The sequence below is a fragment of the Dermacentor variabilis genome, chromosome 3, assembly GCF_050947875.1.
Source record: "Dermacentor variabilis isolate Ectoservices chromosome 3, ASM5094787v1, whole genome shotgun sequence".
Taxonomy (NCBI): Eukaryota; Metazoa; Arthropoda; class Arachnida; order Ixodida; family Ixodidae; genus Dermacentor; species Dermacentor variabilis.
The window spans coordinates 171,802,090-171,825,463 of NC_134570.1; the positions used below are offsets into that span (position 1 = coordinate 171,802,090).

Consider the following 23,374-nt stretch of genomic DNA (forward strand, 5'->3'; position numbering starts at 1 on the left):
TGTCACGTTCAACTTTGCGCCCTACGAACGTAATATGTGTAACACGCAGGTTTGCTCCGAGCACTTTCTGGGCAACAAGCCTACAGAGCAGAATCCCGTGCCGGTGCTTCGCCTTGGCTATAACAAAAAGACAAACCTTTTCGTGTTTTCAGTCATGCAGAGCTCCCGACGGTTAAGCGGAACAGTTGAGTTTGCGGTTAGTGTTTGGGATCTGACTGCTGGTACGATCTGTTGGGAACTCGGCGCTGACGCCCGTGGTTGTACCTGGGTCGCAAGCCCCAAGGGTAGCGTTGGCCTGGCGGCCTGGGGTACAACTCGAAGCATCCGAAGGTCCCGGCAAAGCATGAGTCGACTGGTAACAACGAAACAACTTGTTTATTTTAACATCGCAAAGAGTTGGTGGTCAGGTTTGACCGAAGTAGAGAGACGGGAGAGCACTTCACTCAACAGAAGAAATCGGAGCCCTCCTTTTGGCGTCCGGGGGCAGCTGTTTTTATACTCTCGCAGTTGAGGGCAAGAAGGAACCCCTCAAAAGACGAGCACGTGAATGTACAATGGGCTAATGGTGACGCACACTGTCGTAGCGCTGCCGTAGCACCATGTTGAGCACGATCTCGTAGCACCCTGTCGTGGCGCTGCCGGTCGGACACAATGACTGTAATGAGAGGATGGTCCCTGCTTTGGCATCGCCTGTTTCGGGCAAAATGACTGGAACGAGATCCCTGCTTTGGCATCGCCTGTTTCGGGCCCAATAACTGGAATGAGATCCCTGCTTTGGCATCGCCTGTTTCGGGCACAATGACTGGAACGAGATCCCTGCTTTGGCATCGCCTGTTTCGGGCCCAATAACTGGAATGAGAGGATGATCCCTAGGCGGTCGCATCGCCGCAGTCGCGCCTGGAAACACCTGGCGATGAGTGTTGCGGCGACGACGATCGGGCCAAAATGTCTGCCGCCCCGCCGCAGTCGCGCCGGCAAAACCACGTGTCGCAGGCGAAACGCAACAGACCGCCCCGCCGGGGGAAGGAGATCCCGATGGACAGGGGACTGCATCCGCTGTCCGGAGGGATGTCGCTCGATGATGCTCATAACCGAAGTCGGGCGTCCCTTGACGTTTCTTGAGCGCAGCGCACAGAGAAGGCCTCGTTCTCTTGTTCAGGTTCGCACGGGACACTGCAAAGTGACTTCGGGAGAGTTCACATTTTTGTTCTCGTTCCCGGCAAGCGTTAGAACTACGCTGAAACTCAACCGCTCAGTCAGCAAGCACGGCACAACCCTCACTAAGCCCTGCCAGGCTCTTTCCCCTTTTTATACCACTGCCTAGTTCCTTACAGTAGTCTAGCATCACTCAGAACGCGTCCACAAATTGAAAAATTGCACTAGAAAGCATATCATCACTTTGAAACACTAAACAAAAGCAATATGTTAAAAAAAATCCTGCCTCAGGAAGAAAAACATCAGTAACAAACAATTTTGAGGCTGATTCCTACGTTAGGGGCTTCGACTTAAGCCATCGGCGTTACCGTTGAGACTCCCCTTTTTGTAACGCACCTCAAAGGAATATTGTTGTAAAGCGAGGCTCCAGCGCAGGAGGCGGCCATTTTTGGGAGAGATGGTCTGCAGCCATTGGAGAGGGCAGTGATCCGTCTCAATGATAAACCTCGAGCCGGCTAGATAGCATGACAATTTCTGAACGGCCCACACGAGACACGCACACTCTTTCTCGGTGGCGCTATACGCCTGCTCACGATTGGTCAGCTTACGACTAGCATACAGAACGGGGTGTTCTACTTCTCCATTTTCCCGTTGGCACAGTACAACGCCCATGCCTCGCTCACTAGCATCGCACTGAACAATGAAACCTTTTGTATAGTCTGGCGATCGTAGCACAGGCTGGCTTGTTAGGGCACTCTTTAGGGCGCTAAAAGCTCTTTCCTTGGTCTCGTCCCAGACGACTGTTTGAGGCTCTGTCTTTCTTAGAGCATCCGTCAGGGGAGCCGCGATATCAGAGTACCTAGGGATGTACCTCTGATAGTAGCCGGCGACACCCAAGAACGACCGAATATCGGTCTTGGTGCGCGGTTGCGGAAAGTCTCGCACAGCGGCCACTTTTATTTCAGAGGGGCGGCGACGACCCTGACCAATCACGTGACCGAGGTAGACAACCTCGGCCTGTGCTATCTGGCACTTAGGAGCCTTGACTGTCAAGCCCGCTTCGCGCAGGCGGGTTAGCACTGCCCGCAAGTGTGTCATATGCTCAGACCAGGATGCGGAGAATATCGCTACGTCGTCTAGATACGGTAAAGCGAATTCTTGCTGTCCCCGCAACACTTTATCCATGAGACTTGAAAAACAGTATGGCGCGTTCTTCAAACCAAAACTCAACACTTTAGGACGGAATGTTCCCATTGGTGAAATGAACGCCGCATACCTACTAGCCTCTTCTGTAAGTGGAACCTGCCAATAACCCCTGACAAGATCTAGGGTGGAAATAAACTGAGCGCTACTAACTTTCTCAAGGCGCTCCTCGATGTTAGGGATCGGATAAATTTGATCCTTAGTGATGGAATTAAGCCTGCGGTAGTCGACGCAAGGACGAGGTTCCTTGCCCGGTACCTCAACTAAAATCAAAGGGGAGGTATAATCACTCTCACCTGCCTCAATAACACCGAGCTGTAGCATTTTCTTTACCTCAGCCTCCATAATATCGCTCTGGCGGGGTGACACCCGATACGCCTTGGATCGTACTGGCTCTGTGGAGGTAAGTTCTATATCATGAGTAAGTACAGAAGTCCTACCAGGCCTCTCAGAGAACAGACCTTGAAACTCTTGTAATTGCTGGTGTAGTTCGGTTTTCTGCTCGGGCGACAGCGGTGCTTTACTGATAAGGTCACTAATGACTTGACCGGTGTCTTCCCTGTTCGTCACTGAGCCTAGTCCCGGAAGCTCGACCGGAAGCTCTTCAGGAACGTTTACCATCAGGCACACCACTGCTTCCCTTTGTCTATAAGGTTTGAGCAGATTACAGTGGTAAACTTGCTGTGCTTTCCGCTTTCCTGGCAGACTTACCACGTAGTTAACGTCCGACAGTTTCTGAACAATTCGCGCTGGGCCCTCCCACTGCACGTCTAGTTTGTTGTTTAGCGATGTGCGCAATATCATGACCTCATCGCCAACCTCAAAACGACGGGCCCTGGCTGTCCGATCATAATAAACCTTGGCCCTCTGCTGGGCCTTTGTCATTGCTTCACCTGACAACTCCTGTGCCCTTCTTAAGCGTTCGAGGAGCTTAAGTACGTACTCCACCACGACTGGGTCGTCGCCCCTACCTTCCCACGATTCTCGAAGCATGCGAAGCGGAGATCGAAGCGAGCGACCGTACACCAGTTCAGCTGGCGAAAACCCCGTAGCTGCATGCGGCGCGGTCCGTAAAGCAAACATCACCCCAGGCAGACACAGCTCCCAGTCAGTTTGATGTTCAAAACACAAGGCTCTCAACACGCGCTTCATGACGGAGTGGAGCTTCTCAACGGAATTCGACTGTGGGTGGTACACTGAGCTGTGTAGCAGCTTTACCCCACACCTTTCGACAAAAGTTGTCGTCAAAGCGCTAGTAAACACTGTGCCCTGATCTGATTGGATTTCCGCAGGAAAACCAACTCGCGCAAATATGGACAGTAGTGCATTGACTATCTCAACTGAGCTGAGTTCTTTAAGCGGCACTGCTTCAGGGAACTTTGTCGCTGGGCAGATCACAGTCAAAATGTGTCTGTACCCCGTGGCTGTTACCGGCAGAGGTCCCACAGTATCAATAACGAGCCGTCTAAAAGGCTCCGTAATGATAGGTACCAATTTCAACGGCGCCCTCGATTTGTCCCCTGGTTTGCCCACCCGCTGACAAGTGTCACATGTCCTCACGAAATGGTCTGCGTCCCGAAAACACCCTGGCCAATAGTACTCTTGCAAGAGACGGTCCTTAGTTTTCTTAACTCCTAGGTGTCCGGACCACGAACCCCCGTGTGACAAGCGCAACAGATCCTGACGATAGCATTGAGGCACGACCAGCTGATCGAACTCCACTCCTCTTCGGTCTAGATACTTCCGGTACAGGACTCCACCTCTTTCCACAAAACGCGCAGTTTTCCTGGCGATACCTTCTTTGACATTGCAGCGCACGTTTTCCAGGCTGCCATCCTTTTTTTGCTCGGCTATCAAAGCCGTCCGGCTGACTTTTAGCAACCTATCAAGTCCGTCTGACGTCGGCGCGATGAGCAAATCAGTAGATAGCTCTTCTAACTTTCCCGCGTCGGGCGTTTCCTCTCCAGTATCTGGCGCCTTTAACGTTACAGACTCAAGTTTATTCAGTTCGGGCGTGCTCGGAATATCAGCTTGCTGCGCCTCTGACCCTTTTTCGTTGTTTGATAACGTCGGCCCCGCAACTACCGCCTTTGCAGCGAGCTCCCGAACCTTCGATCTGGTTAAGGCCTGAACACTAGCTTCACCAAACAAAAGCCCCTTCTCGCGCAGGAGGTGATCGGACCTGTTTGAAAATAGGTACGGGTACTGGGGTGGCAGCATAGATGACACTGCCGCCTCTGTCTCAAGCGCTCCGAAAGGTCCTTCAATAAGCACTTTTGCTACCGGCAGACACACGCTATGAGCTTCCACGGCTTGCTTGATCCATGCGCACTCGCCCGTGAACATATGGGGTTCTACGTAAGACGGGTGAACTACATCCATCGTAGCTGCGGAATCGCGAAGCACTCGGCACTCTTTCCCGTTCACGAGGAGGTCTCGCATGTAAGGCTCGAGAAGCTTCATGTTCTCGTCAGTGCTGCCTATTGAAAAAAACACAACTTTTGGTGTTGTTTCTGGACACTGCGCCGAAAAGTGACCCGGCTTCTGGCACGTATAACACAAGCGCGCTCGCCTCATCTCGAACCGCTTTCTGCGTTTGGCTGCCGCCGTCTCTTTACGTTTGGTCGGACTGCTTTCGCTCGCATCCGCACTACGCGTGTCCCCCTTTAATCTCATGGGCGTGAACTTCGGCCTCTCAAACTTCGAGCCAAATTCACCCTTTTGACCGTCCTTAGCTCCGCGAGCTCGACGCGTCACAAACTCCTCGGCTAGCTCAGCGGCTCTAGCCACCGTACAAACGTCTGGCCTATCCAAGACCCAGTATCGCACGTTCTCAGGTAACCGACTATAAAACTGTTCTAGCCCGAAACACTGCAGAACTTTATCGTGGTCACCAAACGCTTTCTCTTCTTTGAGCCACTCCTGCATGTTCGACATAAGCCTATACGCAAACTCTGTATATGACTCACTTCTGCCTTTCTCATTTTCCCGAAACTTCCGACGGAACGCCTCCGCAGACAGCCGGTACTTTTTTAGCAGACTCGATTTTACTTTGTCGAAATCCTCTGCCTCCTCTCTATCCAAGCGAGCGACTACGTCGGCCGCCTCGCCGGGTAACAAAGTGAGCAAGCGCTGTGGCCACGTTTCCCGAGAGAACCCCTGCTTCTCGCACGTTCGCTCAAAGTTAACCAGGAACAAACCAATGTCCTCTCCAAGCTTAAACGGCCGCATCAGGTCCGTCATTTTGAACAATACGCGTTCTCCTGCACCGTGTGCCTGACTTCCATTACGAGCGCGTTCCATCTCTACCTCGAGACGCTTCATTTCCAAAGCGTGTTCGCGCTCTTCTTTTTTCTCTTGTTGCTCTCGCTCTTTCTGTTCTTTACGTTCACGCTCTTCTTTTTCTTTCTGTTCTTTACGTTCACGCTCTTCTTTTTCTTTCTGTTCTTTACGTTCACGCTCTTCTTTTTCTTTTTGCTCTTTAAGTTCGCGCTCCTGTCTTTTTGACCTCTCCTCAATAGTCTCAAGGCATTCCGACAGCTCGTCATCCTCAGCCTCTAACTCAAGAATAGCCTTTAGCAGTTCAGGTTTTCTTAGTTTGTCTGAGACATCCAGACCCAACTCTCTTGCAAGCTCCAACAATTTCGGTTTGCGCAACGACTTCAAATCCATGGCTGCTCTGAATGCTGCTTTCTCTACTGCTTACTATTGTCTTGCCGCAAACTAACCCGGCAGCAACGACAACCACAATTACCAGCTCTGTTTCTAACACTAACAAAAGCCTGGCAAAGCTCAGAAGAAGAAAGTCCCGCACTCACCAAACCTCGCAGGCAGGAATTCCGCGCAGTCGTTCCGCTGCAGGCAACCAGTCGTCACACAGGGCTCGTTGCACTGCTCCCGGATCGTCGTTGAGCTGCTCAGCATACCGTCAACTGCATCTCTTCGCTGCTGGCCTCCGTTGTCGCGATCTCACCGCTGGCAGACAGTTGTTTGAAGTCGTAGGCGATCTCACCGCTGCCAACCAGATGTTTGGGATCTGACTGCTGGTACGATCTGTTGGGAACTCGGCGCTGACGCCCGTGGTTGTACCTGGGTCGCAAGCCCCAAGGGTAGCGTTGGCCTGGCGGCCTGGGGTACAACTCGAAGCATCCGAAGGTCCCGGCAAAGCATGAGTCGACTGGTAACAACGAAACAACTTGTTTATTTTAACATCGCAAAGAGTTGGTGGTCAGGTTTGACCGAAGTAGAGAGACGGGAGAGCACTTCACTCAACAGAAGAAATTGGAGCCCTCCTTTTGGCGTCCGGGGGCAGCTGTTTTTATACTCTCGCAGTTGAGGGCAAGAAGGAACCCCTCAAAAGACGAGCACGTGAATGTACAATGGGCTAATGGTGACGCACACTGTCGTAGCGCTGCCGTAGCACCATGTTGAGCACGATCTCGTAGCACCCTGTCGTGGCGCTGCCGGTCGGACACAATGACTGTAATGAGAGGATGGTCCCTGCTTTGGCATCGCCTGTTTCGGGCAAAATGACTGGAACGAGATCCCTGCTTTGGCATCGCCTGTTTCGGGCCCAATAACTGGAATGAGATCCCTGCTTTGGCATCGCCTGTTTCGGGCACAATGACTGGAACGAGATCCCTGCTTTGGCATCGCCTGTTTCGGGCCCAATAACTGGAATGAGAGGATGATCCCTAGGCGGTCGCATCGCCGCAGTCGCGCCTGGAAACACCTGGCGATGAGTGTTGCGGCGACGACGATCGGGCCAAAATGTCTGCCGCCCCGCCGCAGTCGCGCCGGCAAAACCACGTGTCGCAGGCGAAACGCAACATTAGCGATACTTGCAGCTGGTGCACGGCATGACCATTAAGCGTGAACGACAAGTTGTAGGCCATAGAATGTTGCCCTGCTGGTGAGCGTTATTGCTATGAAAGTAAACCGAAGTCTGCTCGTCACGTAGCATGCGTCCACAAAAACGTAGACGACTGCTCGTCGCCGAAGGTGCTCGTGCAGCGCGCCTGTTTTTACGAGCTGGTGTTGCAGGTGCCATTCGTGACGAATTCATTGCAGCTTTCTGAGCTCTAAACTGCGCGCGGGCTGTTATGCGGGGTAAAGTGCAAGATTTTTCCGTTCATATAGCGAGGAAAATAAGGTGGTTAGTTATTGTTGTATTTTGTAACAAAATTTTGCTCGTTCTCGCCAGTTTTTTTTTATTTTGCTGTTTTCTAAGGGAGCGCCAACAATCCGATATGGCCTCGCACAGGCGAAACAGGTCTGATACCAGGTAGCTGCATTTGGTGGGGCTAATTTAATGCAGGTGCGGTTGTTGTATTGTACAAAGGGGTCCCTGATGATGCAGCTTAAAGTAGGGATGGTAATTTTATGTGCCCTGTCATGGTTTTTGCAGCAGCTGTACAACACCTGCATCTGTCATGCTGACCCTGTTATACGGGCTTTGACTGCACATGTTGAGCATTATAACTACTGTAGTTCCTCATTTTCCATTGAGTGCAGGTTTAGCTTCGTATTCTGCATGTTCGAGTGCTGTAGGCTTGTGTTCTGAATGCTGTACTCTTAAGTGGTTGCTCGATACAATTGGCCTGGTGTATTTTTCATTTTGAGAGGACTTTATATCTTCGCAACAGTGATGGCATGGGAAAGAACTACAGCCGTTCTTACTATAACATATATTTTGTTTTCAATGTGCAGGTGGTGAACGGCAGGCGTCTGCTAATCAGGCAGTCTATAAGCCCAGTCATACGACCTCGCCAGTTGGTTGCCAAACGCGGCCAACCCTGTAGTGACCATGACAAACAAGACCAAACTGAAAGTGCAGAGGACAATGTTCTGCGTGCTTTATTAATATATGGCACCAACACAGTGCTGTATATTTCTTCACAGGTTACGTGCCAAAAATGCGGAGATATTACAGCTCACACGTGTTCTAGCAAATAGCGCGCGGTTTGTACAAACGTAATATCGTACTTGCCTGTATTCGCTTCTGCAGCCTGCACATCACTCAGTGTGGCCATTGCGGACTTGCATGAGGTCTTGAAGTTTGATTGGATCGAGACAGCGAAAATTACAGGTTAGAAAAAACGCGACACACGCCTTCAGCCCAGCCGAAAAGCCCAAGTTTCGCTTATGCGCCGGGTCGCATCTCCCGGCGTGGCAGCCCAGACCTGCTACTTCGCGGCGCTTGGGATAGATGGCGCGACGAGCGCTCATCAATATGGCGGCGCGCTTTGAATTCACGGTGTTCTGGTGTATAGGTGATTTGAACAGAGGAAGGCAGTATCTTCGTATTTGTTCAATGAAGTAAAGCCCCTACTCCGAGACGGTCATATAGAAGACGTTGCATCCGACCGGTTGCCCACCATTCTGCAGAGTCAGCAGGACAGGAAGGACACTGTTCTGAAAAATTAACAGGCACAGCCACGTTTTGTCAGGTCATCTGGATGCCGCACCGTAGATTACTGTAAACGTTTAATGGTGCCGGGGTTTGCTTTGAAGACGAGGACCTCCCAGAATAAGGTCCACAGATAAACATACGGGATTGCTCCCGTGTGTTTATCTGTATGCCTTAGTCTGGTCCTTGTCTTCAAAGCGCGCGGCCCCAGCGCAGCATGCATTTCCAACTAGCCAAGAAGCATCACTCTTAAAATGAAAGATTAGTGTGCAACTGGACAACCACGAAGTCATCACAAGGTAGAGTTAGAAGTCGCCATACCAGCAGCACTCACTTTTGAAGACATGTGAGGGGTTGTAAACAAATATGCCCGGTTTTCAAGCAACCACGAGTTTCCCTAAAGAAAAAGGTGAAGCTCAAATTAAATTATGTGGTGTAGCGTCAGCTATTTGCGGGTGCGGGACGTCGTTAGAGATTTATTTCGATAACCTGGTTATCGCTGTATCCAAAGCACGGCACGCGATTACTATGTTGCATCCCACCCAAACCCCGCCCTTCCAGCTCCAAAACGCGATATTTGTACACATACTTTTTTTCTAAAAAGGGGTTTGCCACAAAGTATTGATAATGCACGCTTCTAGTGTGGCACATTTAAGGCAAGGTATCTAAAGTTTATAGTAACAGATGAACACGAGCAAAATGGCGAACACCTAACTTTGAGAGTTTTAGTATATTCTGAAAAGGAACCATGCGAACAACGGACGAAGGGAGGAAGGAAAGAATAATAGTCATAATAAATGAGGCGCTCTGGATGACGGCAGCCTGTCTGCGTCCCTTAGTACAATGGCGCAGCCGACAGGACGTGAGAGTTGACCACTGTCCTCCAGAGTGTCACCTTTAAGCTGACTCGTCCTCCTCCTCCCTTCGTCCACTTTTTCCATTTCGTCCTTCTTTAGTTCGCTCACGCTGCGGACCTGAAAAAGATACAGTTCAATTTAAGATGTCCTTCCGAAGCAACGCAGCGTAGTCGGTGGGTAGTGGCAAAACAAGCATGTTTGTTTGTCAGAGTTACATGCCTATGTAGTTCACTGAAATGATACATGACCGGTCACGGTGCGAGGCAATGCGGCACGTGTTATCAGTACCGCGCGGGCCATAAATCAGTACGTCTGCTCGATTAACACCGCACGTCTCTCTAAGACACTGTAAAATTGTTCTGTTTGCCCGCCTGTCCAAAGCTTTCCCAGCAACACGAGCTCTTACGTGCGATGTATTTTTTTGTTTACTTAATCGTTTCTTAGTTATAAAGGGACCTTCAAACTTCTGTTGCAAATGCAGGTATGGCAATGAGAAATTAAAGCGCGACCGCTTTTTGAGCAACACAATATTTGAAACATGAAAGAAAATTATTATTCTTCAAGACAGCTTCGAGGGCTGTCCCAGATTTGCTGATCCGAAACCCTCGCGATGCTGTCAGCACCCCCCCCCCCTTTTTTTTTGCATGAAACAAATGAGCTATTTTTTAACTAAAATTTTCCTGGTTTGCAGGGCAGCTTTGTTTTTTTTATAAGACCTTTCTTGGCATTGCTCCGCAACTTTTGATATCGAGGCCTTCTTTAGCTAACCGGACGCCAGGCACCCAAGACAATGAAGGGCATGGGCATGTCGGACTTATTCACACGACTAATTAGTATATTCAGCTGCACAAAACCACTACACACACTCCCAGCTGAATTAACAGAATACTGGTTGTGGTCTGTGCGAAGGCTATGGCACGGCAAAAAAGTCTAAGAACAGGATAACTGACACTGAACACGAAGATGCACTAAATGCATTCGAGAACCATGGTCTGCGAGATCACGCGTGCTGTATCACACAGGAACATACAAGGCGCTGGAAAGCAGCGATAAGCGGCGCACGCAAGAGCCGAAAAAAATGGATAAAATAATGATAATGTATATCATATCGACAGAAATCACCAGGCTCATTCGCAGCTGAAATGTTCATGCTTTGTTGTTTGCTTTCTTTTTCTCTGTCGAGAATTGCGAGTGCACACTGTCTTTCCAACCATCACGGCTGAAAGGATTCCTTTCGCGCACTACTATAGGCCTCAGTGCCCTGCAGCATCGAACAAGACAGCACTATCTGGTGTCTCCTTCGTCGCGACACTGACGTGATAGCTTTGCTACGCACGTATGATGTGAGCTTACGCGTTTCCTGAAAATAAATTTGTACTTCAAGCTGCACAAGTGGTTCATTGTGCGCAGGAGTTGGTAGAGACAGATAAAAGCCGGTATAATGTCAGACTTCCTTTCGCTTGATCCTCTTCATTTCTTATCATTCGTTCAACCGTTGTTACAACGTATATTTACAATGTGAACTCGCAACAAATGGTTTAGGACCTTGGCCGACAAAGTATAAAAGACTGAAGACTGATATAACAGAAGAACAATGTAATGTTCAATAGCCTGGCAAGAGAATGACTATTTTTGATTGCCATTCAGCCTCTATAATCCATGCATGGTTAAGTTTATCTGAGCCAGTTACTCACAGGGGACCCTGATTATGGTAAGAAAATAACAGATAAATAAAAACGGGTTGGATCGCGTGCGGCAGACAGTAACAACTAATTACCGGAAGCTTACCGTTATCCTCGAAAAAAGTGCAATCATTCCATTACACCCATGCTAAAGTAGGGAGCAGAACTCTGAGGTTAACCAAGAAGCCTGAGGAGACGTTAAGGAACCCAGAGCGAGCAATATAACCAAGAACATTAGGTAACGAGAAGAAAGGGGGTTAACCGAGGGGCCCGATTTTTATTAGTCATATCATAAGAAGCCAACAAACATTGACACCAAGGACAACATAGGGGAAATTACTTGTGTTTTAATAAATGAAATAAAGAAACGATAAATTAATGGAAATTAAAGTGGACGAAAAAACAACTTGCCGCAGGTGGGAACCGAACCCACAACCTTCGCATTTCGCGTGCGATGCTCTACCAATTGAGCTACCGCGGCGCCGTTTTCCCATCCACTTTCTTGGGTATTTATGTGTCCTAGTAGAACCCTGGGAGTGTTAGCCAGTGCCACCACTCACAGACCTTGGCGGCGGACGTGGAACGTCTTTTTTGCCGCAGGCGTCACGAGAACGTGATCTTTTAGGGTGAAGGCAACTGGTCAATAAACCCACATATGCTACCTGAAGGCATCAATGTTGCCGGATTCGAGACCCTGGTTATGTAATAACGAGAAGAAAGGGGGTTAACCGAGGGGCCCGATTTTTATTAGTCATATCATAAGAAGCCAACAAACATTGACACCAAGGACAACATAGGGGAAATTACTTGTGTTTTAATAAATGAAATAAAGAAACGATAAATTAATGGAAATTAAAGTGGATGAAAAAACAACTTGCCGCAGGTTGGAACCGAACCCACAACCTTGGCATTTCGCGACCAGTTGCCTTCACCCTTCAAGATCACGTTCTCGTGACGCCTGTGGCAAAAAAGACGTTCCACGTCCGCCGCCAAGGTCTGTGAGTGGTGGCACTGGCTAACACTCCCAGGGTTCTACTAGGACACATAAATACCCAAGAAAGTGGATGGGAAAACGGCGCCGTGGTAGCTCAATTGGTAGAGCATCGCACGCGAAATGCGAAGGTTGTGGGTTCGGTTCCCACCTGCGGCAAGTTGTTTTTTCATCCACTTTAATTTCCATTAATTTATCGTTTCTTTATTTCATTTATTAAAACGCAAGTAATTTCCCCTATGTTGTCCTTGGTGTCAATGTTTGTTGGCTTCTTATGACAAGAACATTAGGTGTAACATTAAGAGACCTCGACATATTGGTGTGTGTTAGAGAGCTAGCGGGGCCATCCGATGTTCTATAGTTGACATTAAGAGGGTGAAATAGACTTGGACGCGTCATGTAATGCGTCGGGCAGATAACCAGCGGTCGATTCGAGCTACAGAATGGGTACAAGGGAAGGGAATCCCAGTCCAACATGGCAGAGAACTAGGTGGTGTGATGACGCGACGAAATTTGCAGGCATACCATGTATTAAGCCAACCTAACGTAGGTGTAATTGGACATCGTTGGGAGAGGCCTGAGTGCTGTCGGGAACATAGCTACGCTGATCATGCTGATGACAATGTATACAAATACGTGGACATCTGAGCGTACAAACACCATCACCACTCAAGAAGACCGGTGATTGGCGCCACTGCGGTTAAATATTACCATGCTCGGAATGCCGCCACCGTTCCTATTCGCCACCCGCTGCTTAATATTAGAGATTTTACTTTAAATCTGCGGAAAACAACTGTGTTTTTAGAAATCAGTCTGGATAAGGTATATGAAACAAGCCCGTCTAACATGCTGGCCAGCGGACTGTGTAGGGAGGGCGATAGAGCTAAAAAAATAAATTATGCTTTACGTGCCAAAACCACTTTCTGATTATGAGGCACGCCGTAGTGGAGGACTCCGGAAATTTTGACCACCTGGGGTTCTTTAACGTAGACCTAAATCTAAGTACACGGGCGTTTTCGCATTTCGCCTCCAACGAAATGCGGCCGCCGTGGCCGGGATTCGATCCCGCGACCTCGTGCTCAGCAGCCCAACACCATAGCAACTGAGCAACCACGGCGGGTTGAGATAGATTTAGTAAGGCGAATAAGTTGCGCTAGTTTGTTTCTGCTGAACTGCATGTTTACAATCGCAAAAACTGACACAAGTTAAAGGCGTGGGGATAAACGCTAGACTTTTTATCTAATAAGTTCTCAAGTAAAGGAACATCGTATAAGATAAATAGGTTTGCACACTATTGTGATTCATGCTTTCAATTTTTTTTCTTCTTACAACAAAATACACTGACTTCTAAATTTCTGGACAAGTTTCCAGCCAAACAGACCATGAAATGCTTTATATGCCGTGTTTTTACTTGGAATGCAATACTGACTTATTGACGTCTCAACGTGGGAGTAGTCCGCTCTATAGGGCCTTGCGCCCCGTAGCTCGCAGGACCTTTCATTAAACTTATTCGATCCATCCAATATGAGTGAAAATTGAATGCTTGTCCAATTTATACACCATTTTTGCGGAATGTTATCCTTTTATTTGTTCTCACAGTAAAGTGCGTCAAGTTCGACTGGTTACTAAAGTTAGACGGAGACTAAGAAAAGAACTGCACGTCGCAGGCGCTGACTTCAATGTTTATTGAGAAGCATACATAGATTATATATTTGTCTTATCCCAGCGCACAAAGACAAAAGCACACAAAAGAACAAAACGACTAAAAGAGGTCGCAGTTCCACCCGAAAAGTGAAGCTGCGATGGCGATGGGGAATGAGTGGACAGCTATACGAAATAAGGATAGTAGTTTTATTAGCTACATAAACCTGTAAACATAGCCATACTATATAAATTAACAAGCATGGTGTCATGTCCGCACAAGGAAATATGAACACAAATCCCTCGATGACCGCGGAAACTCGCTGTCAAAACTTTGGAGTGAGGAAACGCGGCAGCAGAAGCGAGCGCACTGGCCTTCAGGTTGCGTTTCGCATCAACGCGTACTAAGCAGTAAAAATAGCGTGCGGCGGACTGCGTCCCCGTCGCAGATGGCTTTCAAGTAGAGGGGCCCGGGCGCACGCGACCGCTCGCGCAGCCAGGAGTAGAGCGCTTCCCCCTCTACCTCGCCGACTACCTGTCCGCCACTCAGTGGAGCCCTCGACGACCATACCGTCACCGTCACCAGGCCGCTACCTGTCGCCGCATCGCCGACCATACACTGGCCCAGCCAGGGGTCAGTCTCCAAGCCCATATCCGGAAAACTAAAAGCAGCAACCGATGGAAATTGGGTTGTGTTCGTCGAACTGATCCTCCTCCACCGACGAAGACGCCGAAATACTATCTCGCCGCCATCCCGAGGAAGCCTAGAAGCAAAGAATACGCCGACAAAAGAAGACGCCACAACGCGACGTCCTAGCCACAGGTCAACACGACGCAGTTGTGATCCGACGCTAAGACCTAACTACAACGCTAGGCATAGAATCACCGACATCAACATGCTTCTCGACGGCCACGCAGTCACCGCCTTAGTGGACACAGGAGCCGACTACTCCGTCATGAGTGTACCCATCGCCGCCCAGTTGAAGAAAATTAAGACTGCATGGGAAGGCCCTCAAATTCTAAATTCGGAGCGCTGGAAGACACTAATATCACCGACCGGAATGTGCACGGGAAGTATTACCGTTCATGACCGCACCTACCCTATACCACTTTCGCTATCCTCCAACAGTGCTCACGAGACGTCATTACAGACTTTTAGCATAGGGGCCTGAAGCGTTTGGAACCCCAAAGAAATAGCGTCGAAGCCACTGCGCATGCGCGAGACACAAATTGCGTTTGGGTTTTGCGTCGGGCACGCTATTTCACTTGTAGCAGCAACCCCAAAAGCTGCTCCAAAAGATTTGCGTAGACAAACATGATGGAGCCAATCGAAGCGACGGCTCTAACCTAGCACCAAACTCGGTTCGATCGTAGTAACGCGTGAAGTTCGCAAGCTAGGAGAAGTGACTGAGGTTATCGTTTTCTCTGAACTAGCGTGTCTTATGAAGATTGATTCAATGGACGCCGCTGGTTCCGAATTGGTAGATTTCATGGCTCGTAGGCGTAACACGGCTTAGCTTGGTGACGGCATGTAAAGTTAGTTAATCAAAACTAAGCGCAAATAATTGCTTGCTGCTAATAGAATAACCTCTAAATTGCGTAAACACTTAAGTCGAAAGTACTATTCTTAAGATGAAATCGTATGCTTTATGTAATATTTTTAATAGCTTTTATTTGACGCCGTAATGGCGCTGTCAGCGCAAGACTCTATCCGCAAACGTAAAGTCTTATTCTAAAGCTCTTTACTCCTGTGTGCCTCAACACTATCACCCGCAAAGCTCTTTGGGACCCCAAACTATAGGGACCCCTATTCTAAAGCTCTATTATCGGCATGAACTTCCTGAACGAATACGACGGAATCGTCGATCTGAAGTCGAAGACTTAACGCTGTGCGTAGATCAAGCGATACCGCCGGAGAGCTGTCGTAGTCACTAGACCTTGAGTGCGCTCGAAGATCAAGTGAACAGCCCGCCTCACTCCAGCATTGTCATTTCCGTCGGCACCGAAACACCCCCAGACGTAGAAGGTATCGTCGAGGGCGACCTACGTCTACTGCTCGACTGCGAAATTTGCGTTGCAAGAGGGATCGCGAGACTGCACGGAGGAAAAGCGAAAGTGATGCTGACCAATTTCAGCCAGTAATTCAAACACGTCAACAAAGGCACGACGATAGCATATCTCGAGGAAATTATTGACACCAGCAATGCGTATGTGCTCTCGGATTCTGCCACATCTACCTCAACGACCGCATTTTTCGAACCAGACTTCCACATAAATCCAAGTCTCCTCATGAGCAAGCAGCAACAGCTCGAGAGTCTTCTCCGACGATACAAAGACTGCTTTTCGACGTCATCGATGATTCGGCAAACACCAGTTGCAAAGGATCGCATAATAACCGGAGAACCCGCTCAACCACTGCGCCAGAGCCCTCAGCAAGCGTCGACGCGAGAACGAGAAGCTATAAGGCAACACGTCGACGAAATCCTGCGCAACATCATCCAGCTATCGAAAGGCGAGTGGGCGTCTCCTGTGGTGTTAGTGAAAAAGGATGGGACTTGGCGCTTCTGCGTCGATTATTGCTGCTTGAAGAAAATATCGAAGAAGGGCATATGCCCCCTCGGACACATTAGACTGAATCTGCTATGCTAAGCACTTTTCGTCGATGGATCTCAAGACTGCTTACTGGCAAATTGAAGTTGACGAAAGTGATCGAGAGAACGCCGCTTTTATCACGCCATGAGACGGCCTTTTCTCTGCACCTGCGACTTTCCAGCGCGTGATGGACACACTATTGGTAGGACTGAGGCGGCAGACTTGGCTTGTCTACCTGGATGACGTTGTAGTCTTTGCCACGAACTTCGAAGGTTACCTAAGGCGGCTTCAGACAGTACTAGAGGCGATCAAATCCCCTGGACTCACCCTGAAGCCGGAAAAGTGCCGTTTCGCTTTCGAAAAGCTTCCTCTTCTAGCCACGTCATCAGCAATTCTGGAGTCAGTCCTGGCCCACAGAAGGCAGCAGCCATCGCTAAGTTCCCGAGACCCGTCGACGAGAAGGCAGTGCGCAGATTCCTTGCCCTGTGTGCCTATTGCAGGTGCTCTGAAAGACTTTTCAAGCATTTCGGAACCACTAACCCATCTCGTGAAATCGGATGTCGGCTTTAAATGAGAAAAATGGCAGGACGAAGCGTTTGAGCAGCTGAAGTGACGGCGGCAGTCACCGACGGTGCTTTCACATTTCGAGGAAGACGCCGAGACGGAGATCCACACCGACGCAAATAGCGTAGGCCTCGGTGGCGTGCTAGTTCAAAGGATGAGCGGAGTTGAAAGCGCAATAGCTTAGGCTAGCCCGTCCCTGTCAAGAGCGGAAGCAAATTATTCTACTACGGAGAGAGTGCCTTGCGACCATTTGGGCTACGGTGAAATTTCGACCTTGGCATATAAGGCAGGATCTTGAAATTGGTAGGCGATCACCACGCCTTACGTTGGCTGGCAAACTTCCCAGGAAGCAAAAGTCGGCTACGAGCGTTCCACTCGGATTGGCCCCCCATGGCCCAACTAGTGCTAAGCTCCAAATTAGATGTCTTCTGTACAGATTATTTAAGATGTCTTCATGATTTCCGCTATGAGATCTGATGCAGACGTAAACGCTCTAGTACTTTTTTAAAGTCGATCTCCAGGTCCTACAATCCAAATTTGCGCGCATATTTTTTTTTTTACCTCCGGCTTGCAACGATTCGTTCGACAACAGCACCAGTGGAATGATTAAATCGCTATGTTATCGTCATATAACAGTGCTCCACAAAACAAAATAATCAACCAGTGTACTACAAGGCTTGCGCATGAGGCTATTTCTCGAAGACCACTGCCAGCGTGCGTATCAATATCTGCCACATCAAATCTGCCGCGCCATCTGTACCTAAAGGCGGGGCCAAGTTTCGTGTGGACTTGATCACAATACAACAAAAACTTTCAATAAAAATGTGTGAAGTTATTACTTATCCAGTAAAAGCTTTAATAAAGCTATCTGAATATTGTTTCATAAGCTAATGTAACATGGCGTGGCAAAACAGTAGGTGCGCCACTGTGGCTTGGCCACTTCCCTATGCTGGCACCCCCGTGCATTGCGTCCGCTTGACTACCGTGCTTTTTAACGTGTTCAGCGGGTTTTTTCCGTGCACGCATCGCCTGTTCTTTGTTTCGCAGGGTTGAAGGCGCGGCTTCATTCGGGTAAGTTATCAAACCTTTGACCTATTTTGGAAGATTTGTTGCACGATTTTAGCACCATGATAAACTTGGTTAATTGTTTCACATCATTTAGTGCATGTCTGTTATTGTTTCGAATTTGCTTACTTGCATGTACAATCTCGCGGACACAACTTAATGATTTCGTCTAGTTCAGATTACATTTTGGTTGGTGTAAGATCACTCAATGCCATTAGTATCGATTCTCCGTGCTAAAATTGTTTAATCGGGAACCTACTTTCGCTAAGACCCCGCGTAGTTTCCTCATATTTCAAGACTGCCTACATATTAAGATGGTGTTGTAATTATATAAGCGTGAGCTATATCGTTTGTTAACATAAATTACTTAGTTGACAGTGTGAAAACGGCATCGGGATGCGAGTAATATGCCTGCCTCCCTCCGAGTAATTGCATCGATACCTAAGCGAGTGTGTTTACTGTGTCCGTTGCGTTCATTTTGTGAAGAAGAAAAAGCAACATGGCACAACACAACAAAATGGGGCTTCGTGCGAACGCCGTTGTTGCCCGTTGTGTAAAACACGCTTTTGTTCTTTTTTGTAGCACCCCATAGCCTTGGAACCGCAAAGGTACGACATCCTGCCCAATACAAGCGCTCCTCCGGGTCACTGGTGCCCGGTGCAGTGAAAAAAGCGGTTCAGCGAAAAATACGAACCACAGTAGCACAGTCTCGAGCCAGAATGCATCTCAGACGGGGAATGATGACAGTTTTTGTCAAGAGTATGGATCACCAGGATTGAAAAAGCGTAATTATACATGCTGAAGGCGTGTCATGCGGCATGTTAGCTACCGTCCAAGGTGTCAAAATGCTTATGACTTGTGTCTTTTTCAAGTGCTCTCAAACATTTGCTTACTAATGAAAAAAAATGGGAACACTATATATGAGACATCAAATTGAAAGGCTCCCAGCAGCTTTCAGTGTTCACAACGAAACTTGCACAATAGCAATGGCCGATTATAACATGCCCTTAGAGAACTAGGAAAATGTGATATTAGAATTCAGGTTAAGCTCCGATCCCACTTTTCGATGTCACCTTGTAAAGAAAAGCTTTACGAATTTACAACATGACCACATTTTTTATAACTCTTGCCAAGTGTAACTACGAAGTTACACCTGGTACATGTTATAAAGATATATTCTCACGTTGTAGTGACCGTAAGAAACACAGTAGCAATACTGTGAAAGACGAAACTAACCTTTATTTGTCGAACCCGTGCCCACAAGAACAGGCTAAGAACGGCGAAAGCGGAGAACAAAGTCGGCCATCGCCGAAATCTGATCAGCGGGTCAAGCGCGTCGGCTCTTATACATCAGTCGTCGAATGTTCCAGGGTAATTGCTGGGGCCCGTGTGCCTTCCACAAAATTCTACGCCATTTGCGTTGCGCATACATGCAATCAGATTACACAAGGTTCGGCGGCAACAGACAGCGGTTAGAAGCATCGATAACATTCTAGAAACTTCCGATACATCTAGGCGCATCCTGCGCTGAGCGATAAAACGAGCTTACGTGTCAATTTCCCCCTCTCAAAAGGCATCGTCCCGATGCTACCAACAGGAGAGTGCAACACAAAAGGACACTCATTAAACAAAGTAGCAAAACGAAAAAAAAATTCCAAGGTGACACAGTCCAAAAGAAATCCAAAGTTCAGCTATGCGAAGTCGCCAAAGTTCATTAGCGCTGGTGGAACGGCTTAAACAGCACAACATGAACTACTTCGAATCGTCAGTGGCGCTGCTGTGATAGCGAAATGCCGTCTGGCACGACTTCATAGTCGAGTGCGCCAATGCGTCGGATGACCTTGTATGGTCCCAAATAGCTGCGTAAAAGCTTCTCGCTGAGTCCTCGTCGACGTATAGGGGACCAAACCCAACCAGGGTCGCCGGGCTGGTACTCGAGGTAGCGTCTTCGAAGGTTGTAGTGTCGGCTGTCGGTCCTCTGCTGGTTCTTGATCCGCAGGTGGGCGAGCTTACGGGCTTCTTCGGCGCGCTAAAGATAGGTGGCGACGTCAAGATTCTCTTCGTCGCAGACGAGCCGCAGCATGGCGACGACAGCAGTCGTCGGATTCCTGCCGTAAGTTAGCTTGAACGGCGCCATCTGTGTTGTTTCTTGCACCGCCGTGTTGTAAGCGAAGGTTACGTGCGGCAGAACGGCATCCCAGGTCTTGTGTTCGACGTCGACGCACGTTGCTAGCATGACGTCGAGGGTCTAATTCAGGCCCTCCGTGGGACCATTCGTCTGCGGGTGGTAGGCAGTTGTCCTCCCACTGCAGAATGGCTTGGGTTAGCTCTGCTGTAAAGACCGTTCCTCTGTCGGTGATGAGGACTTCTGGGGCACCATGTCGCAGCAGGATGTTATCAATGAAAAATTTCGCCACTTCGGCTGCGCTACCTTTCGGCATAGCTTTAGTTTCAGCGAAGCGGGTGAGATAGTCCGTCGTCACGATGGTCCACTTATTTCTGGATGTTGACGTCGCAAACGGTCCCAACAAATCTATCCCGATCTGCTGAAAAGGTCGGTAAGGAGGCTTTATCGGGTGTAGTAATCCCGCTGGCCTTGTCGTGACAGTCGCGGCATGTCTTGACGTAACGGGCGACGTCAGTGGTCAGGCGCGACCTGTAATACCTCTCCTGTATCCTCGATAGAGCGCGGGATTGTCCGAGGTGCCCAGCGGTCGGATCGTCTTGTAAGGCGTGCAGTACTTCTGGACGCAGCGCCGACGGAACAACAAGAAATTAGTTGGCGCGCACTGGTGAGTTCTTCACGAGCAGGTTGTTTTGTAGCCTGAACGAAGACAATCCGCGCTTAGATGACCTCGGGACAACGTCGGTATTCTGTTCCAAATACTTGACGAGGCCTTTTAGCTCCGGATATGCTCGTTGCTGTTCAACGAAGTCTTCCGCGCTTATTATTTCAAGGAAGGCGTCGTCATCCTCGTCGTCTTGCGGCAGCGGGTCAGTGGGGGTGCGTGATAGGCAATCGGCATCAGAGTGTTTTCGTCCAGACTTGTACATTACGGTGATGTCAAATTCTTGCAGTCTGAGGCTCCACCGCGCCAGCCGTCCTGAAGGGTCCTTTAAACTAGCTAGCCAACACAACGCGTGATGGTCGCTGACGGCTTTGAATGGCCTGCCATATAGGTAAGAGCGGAATTTAGCTGTAGCCCAAATGATGGCGAGGCATTCCTTTTCGGTCGTAGAATAATTGCCTTCCGCTTTTGACAGTGACCGGCTAGCGTAAGCTATCACCCGTTCAAGTCAATCTTTCCTCTTGACTAGGAAGGCACCAAGGCCTAGACTACTGGCGTCTGTGATTTTGGTATCGGCGTCTTCGAAGTGCGCAAGTACCGGCGGCAACTTCATGCGTCTTTTGAGTTCTTCAAATGCGTCGGCCTGCGGCATTTCCTACTTGAACAAGACATCACATTTAGTTAGATGTGTCAGCGGCTCAGCGATACGTGAAAAGTCCCTTGACAAAGCGCCTGTAGTAACTACACATGCCAAGGAATCTACACACTGCCTTCTTGTTGATGGGGTGCGGAAATTTTGCGATGGCAGCTGTCTTTTGCGGGTCGCGGCGGACAGCACGTTTGCTGATGACGTGGCCTAGAAACGTAAGCGAAGCGGCACTTTTCCGGCTTTAGAGTATGCCCTGATGACTTGATGGCCTCTAGCACTGTCGCGAGCCGCCTAAGGTGATTGTCGAAACTTCCGGCGAAGACGACGACGTCATCCAAGTAAACAAGACAGGTCTTCCACTTCCATCCTGCTAAAACCATGTCCATCACGCACTGGAACGTTGCAGGCGCCGAGCACAGACCAAATGGCATAACCTTGAACTCATCTGGCGTGATGAAGGCGGTTTTTTTGCGATCTCTTTCGTCGACTTCTATTTGCCAGTAGCCAGACTTGAGGTCCATCGACGAGAAGTATTGAGCGCTGCAGAGCTGATCCAATGCGTCATCTATGGGAGAGGGTATTACGGCTTTGCGTTCATGTACCCAGCACCTCCACCAGATATCACGTGGTAGTGACCGTAAAGGACCCAGTAGCAATACTGTGAAAGACGAAACTAACTTTTATTGGGCGAACGTTTGCCCACAAAAACAGGCTACGCTCAAAGAACGGCGACAGCGGCGAACACAGTCGACGATCGTCGAAATCTGATCAGCGGGTCAAGCGCGTCGGCTTTTATACATCAGTCGTTGAATGTTCGAGAGTAATCGCTGGGATCCGCGTGCCTTCCACAAAGTTCTACACCATTCGCGTCGCGCAGACATGCAATCAGATAACACAAGGTTCGGCGACAACAGACAGCGGATAGAAGCATCGATAACATTGAAGAAACTTCCGATACATGTAGGCGCATCCTGCGCTGAGCGACCACATTGCTTAGACGGTAAAAACGCTCACCCGTAAAAAATAAATGAGTTCACGTGCCAATATGCATGCTGAAGGGACTTCATTATGTTATTGACATTTTGTGGCTTCATGTTCTTGAGTTGTCTACACAGTAGGTTCAGTTATCACTTCTTTATGCTACGGCTGTTTACGTGATGCAGTTTTTGTGCTTGCATGTTGCTGCAATAATATTTCTGCAATGCGCAATAATCCAGTGCCATATGCTGTTCTGCCTTACCTTTACGGGCTTTCATTTCTGCCTTAATGCAGCCATTGTAACAGCCACATTGTGTATGTTAGTGCTTTTAGGTTTGAATTATTTTTGCTGTCATGTTTTTTTCTTTCACACGACTGCTCTCTCTTATAGGGGTCTGGGACATAAGATGTTTTACTGCGGGTATCCTACCCCGTACTTTCAGATAGCTTGGGTGGAAATTTTAGCCGTCAAGGCCAGTGGCAGAAAAACAGCCTAGGACCTGAATGTCTAAGGTCACTTTAGAGGGCCGTTCTTTGACTAGGCATAAGCGCAGTGACTTACTCCCAAAATTCATGGTGATAAGAATGAAAAAAGAATGTCCACATTTTAAAGAGAAAATTGCGATCCACCCTGAATAGCAACAGTTGGGTGGATGCCAATTTTTTTTTATAAAACCATCTCCCCCTTGTAGTTCTATAGATATGAATTTGCGCAAATGTTACTTATTGCCTGTTTGTATGTGACAATGAATGGGATATCAGCCAAAACTATTGATACTGTTTGTTATTTGCATTGTTT

The 23,374-nt window shown here is 48.7% G+C and overlaps 1 protein-coding gene and 1 non-coding gene across 5 annotated transcripts in view; both read right to left on the bottom strand.

Annotated features, from left to right (window-relative positions):
- The window catches only part of LOC142576521 (uncharacterized), a 100,451-nt gene that overhangs the window by 35,064 nt on the left and 42,013 nt on the right, over positions 1 to 23,374 (bottom strand). For 2 of the 4 annotated variants that reach the window (XM_075686672.1, XM_075686671.1), the window contains exon 5: positions 9,102 to 9,164. In XM_075686672.1, the coding sequence (XP_075542787.1) occupies positions 9,102 to 9,164 (63 nt within the window). Of the gene's footprint in view, positions 1 to 8,176; positions 8,773 to 9,101; positions 9,165 to 23,374 lie in introns of those variants that run through there. The other 2 variants (XM_075686670.1, XM_075686673.1) reach the window with 2 other exon arrangements.
- On the bottom strand, positions 11,715 to 11,787 carry TRNAS-CGA (transfer RNA serine (anticodon CGA)). The gene has a single exon. It is a non-coding gene; the product is annotated as a tRNA-Ser (tRNA).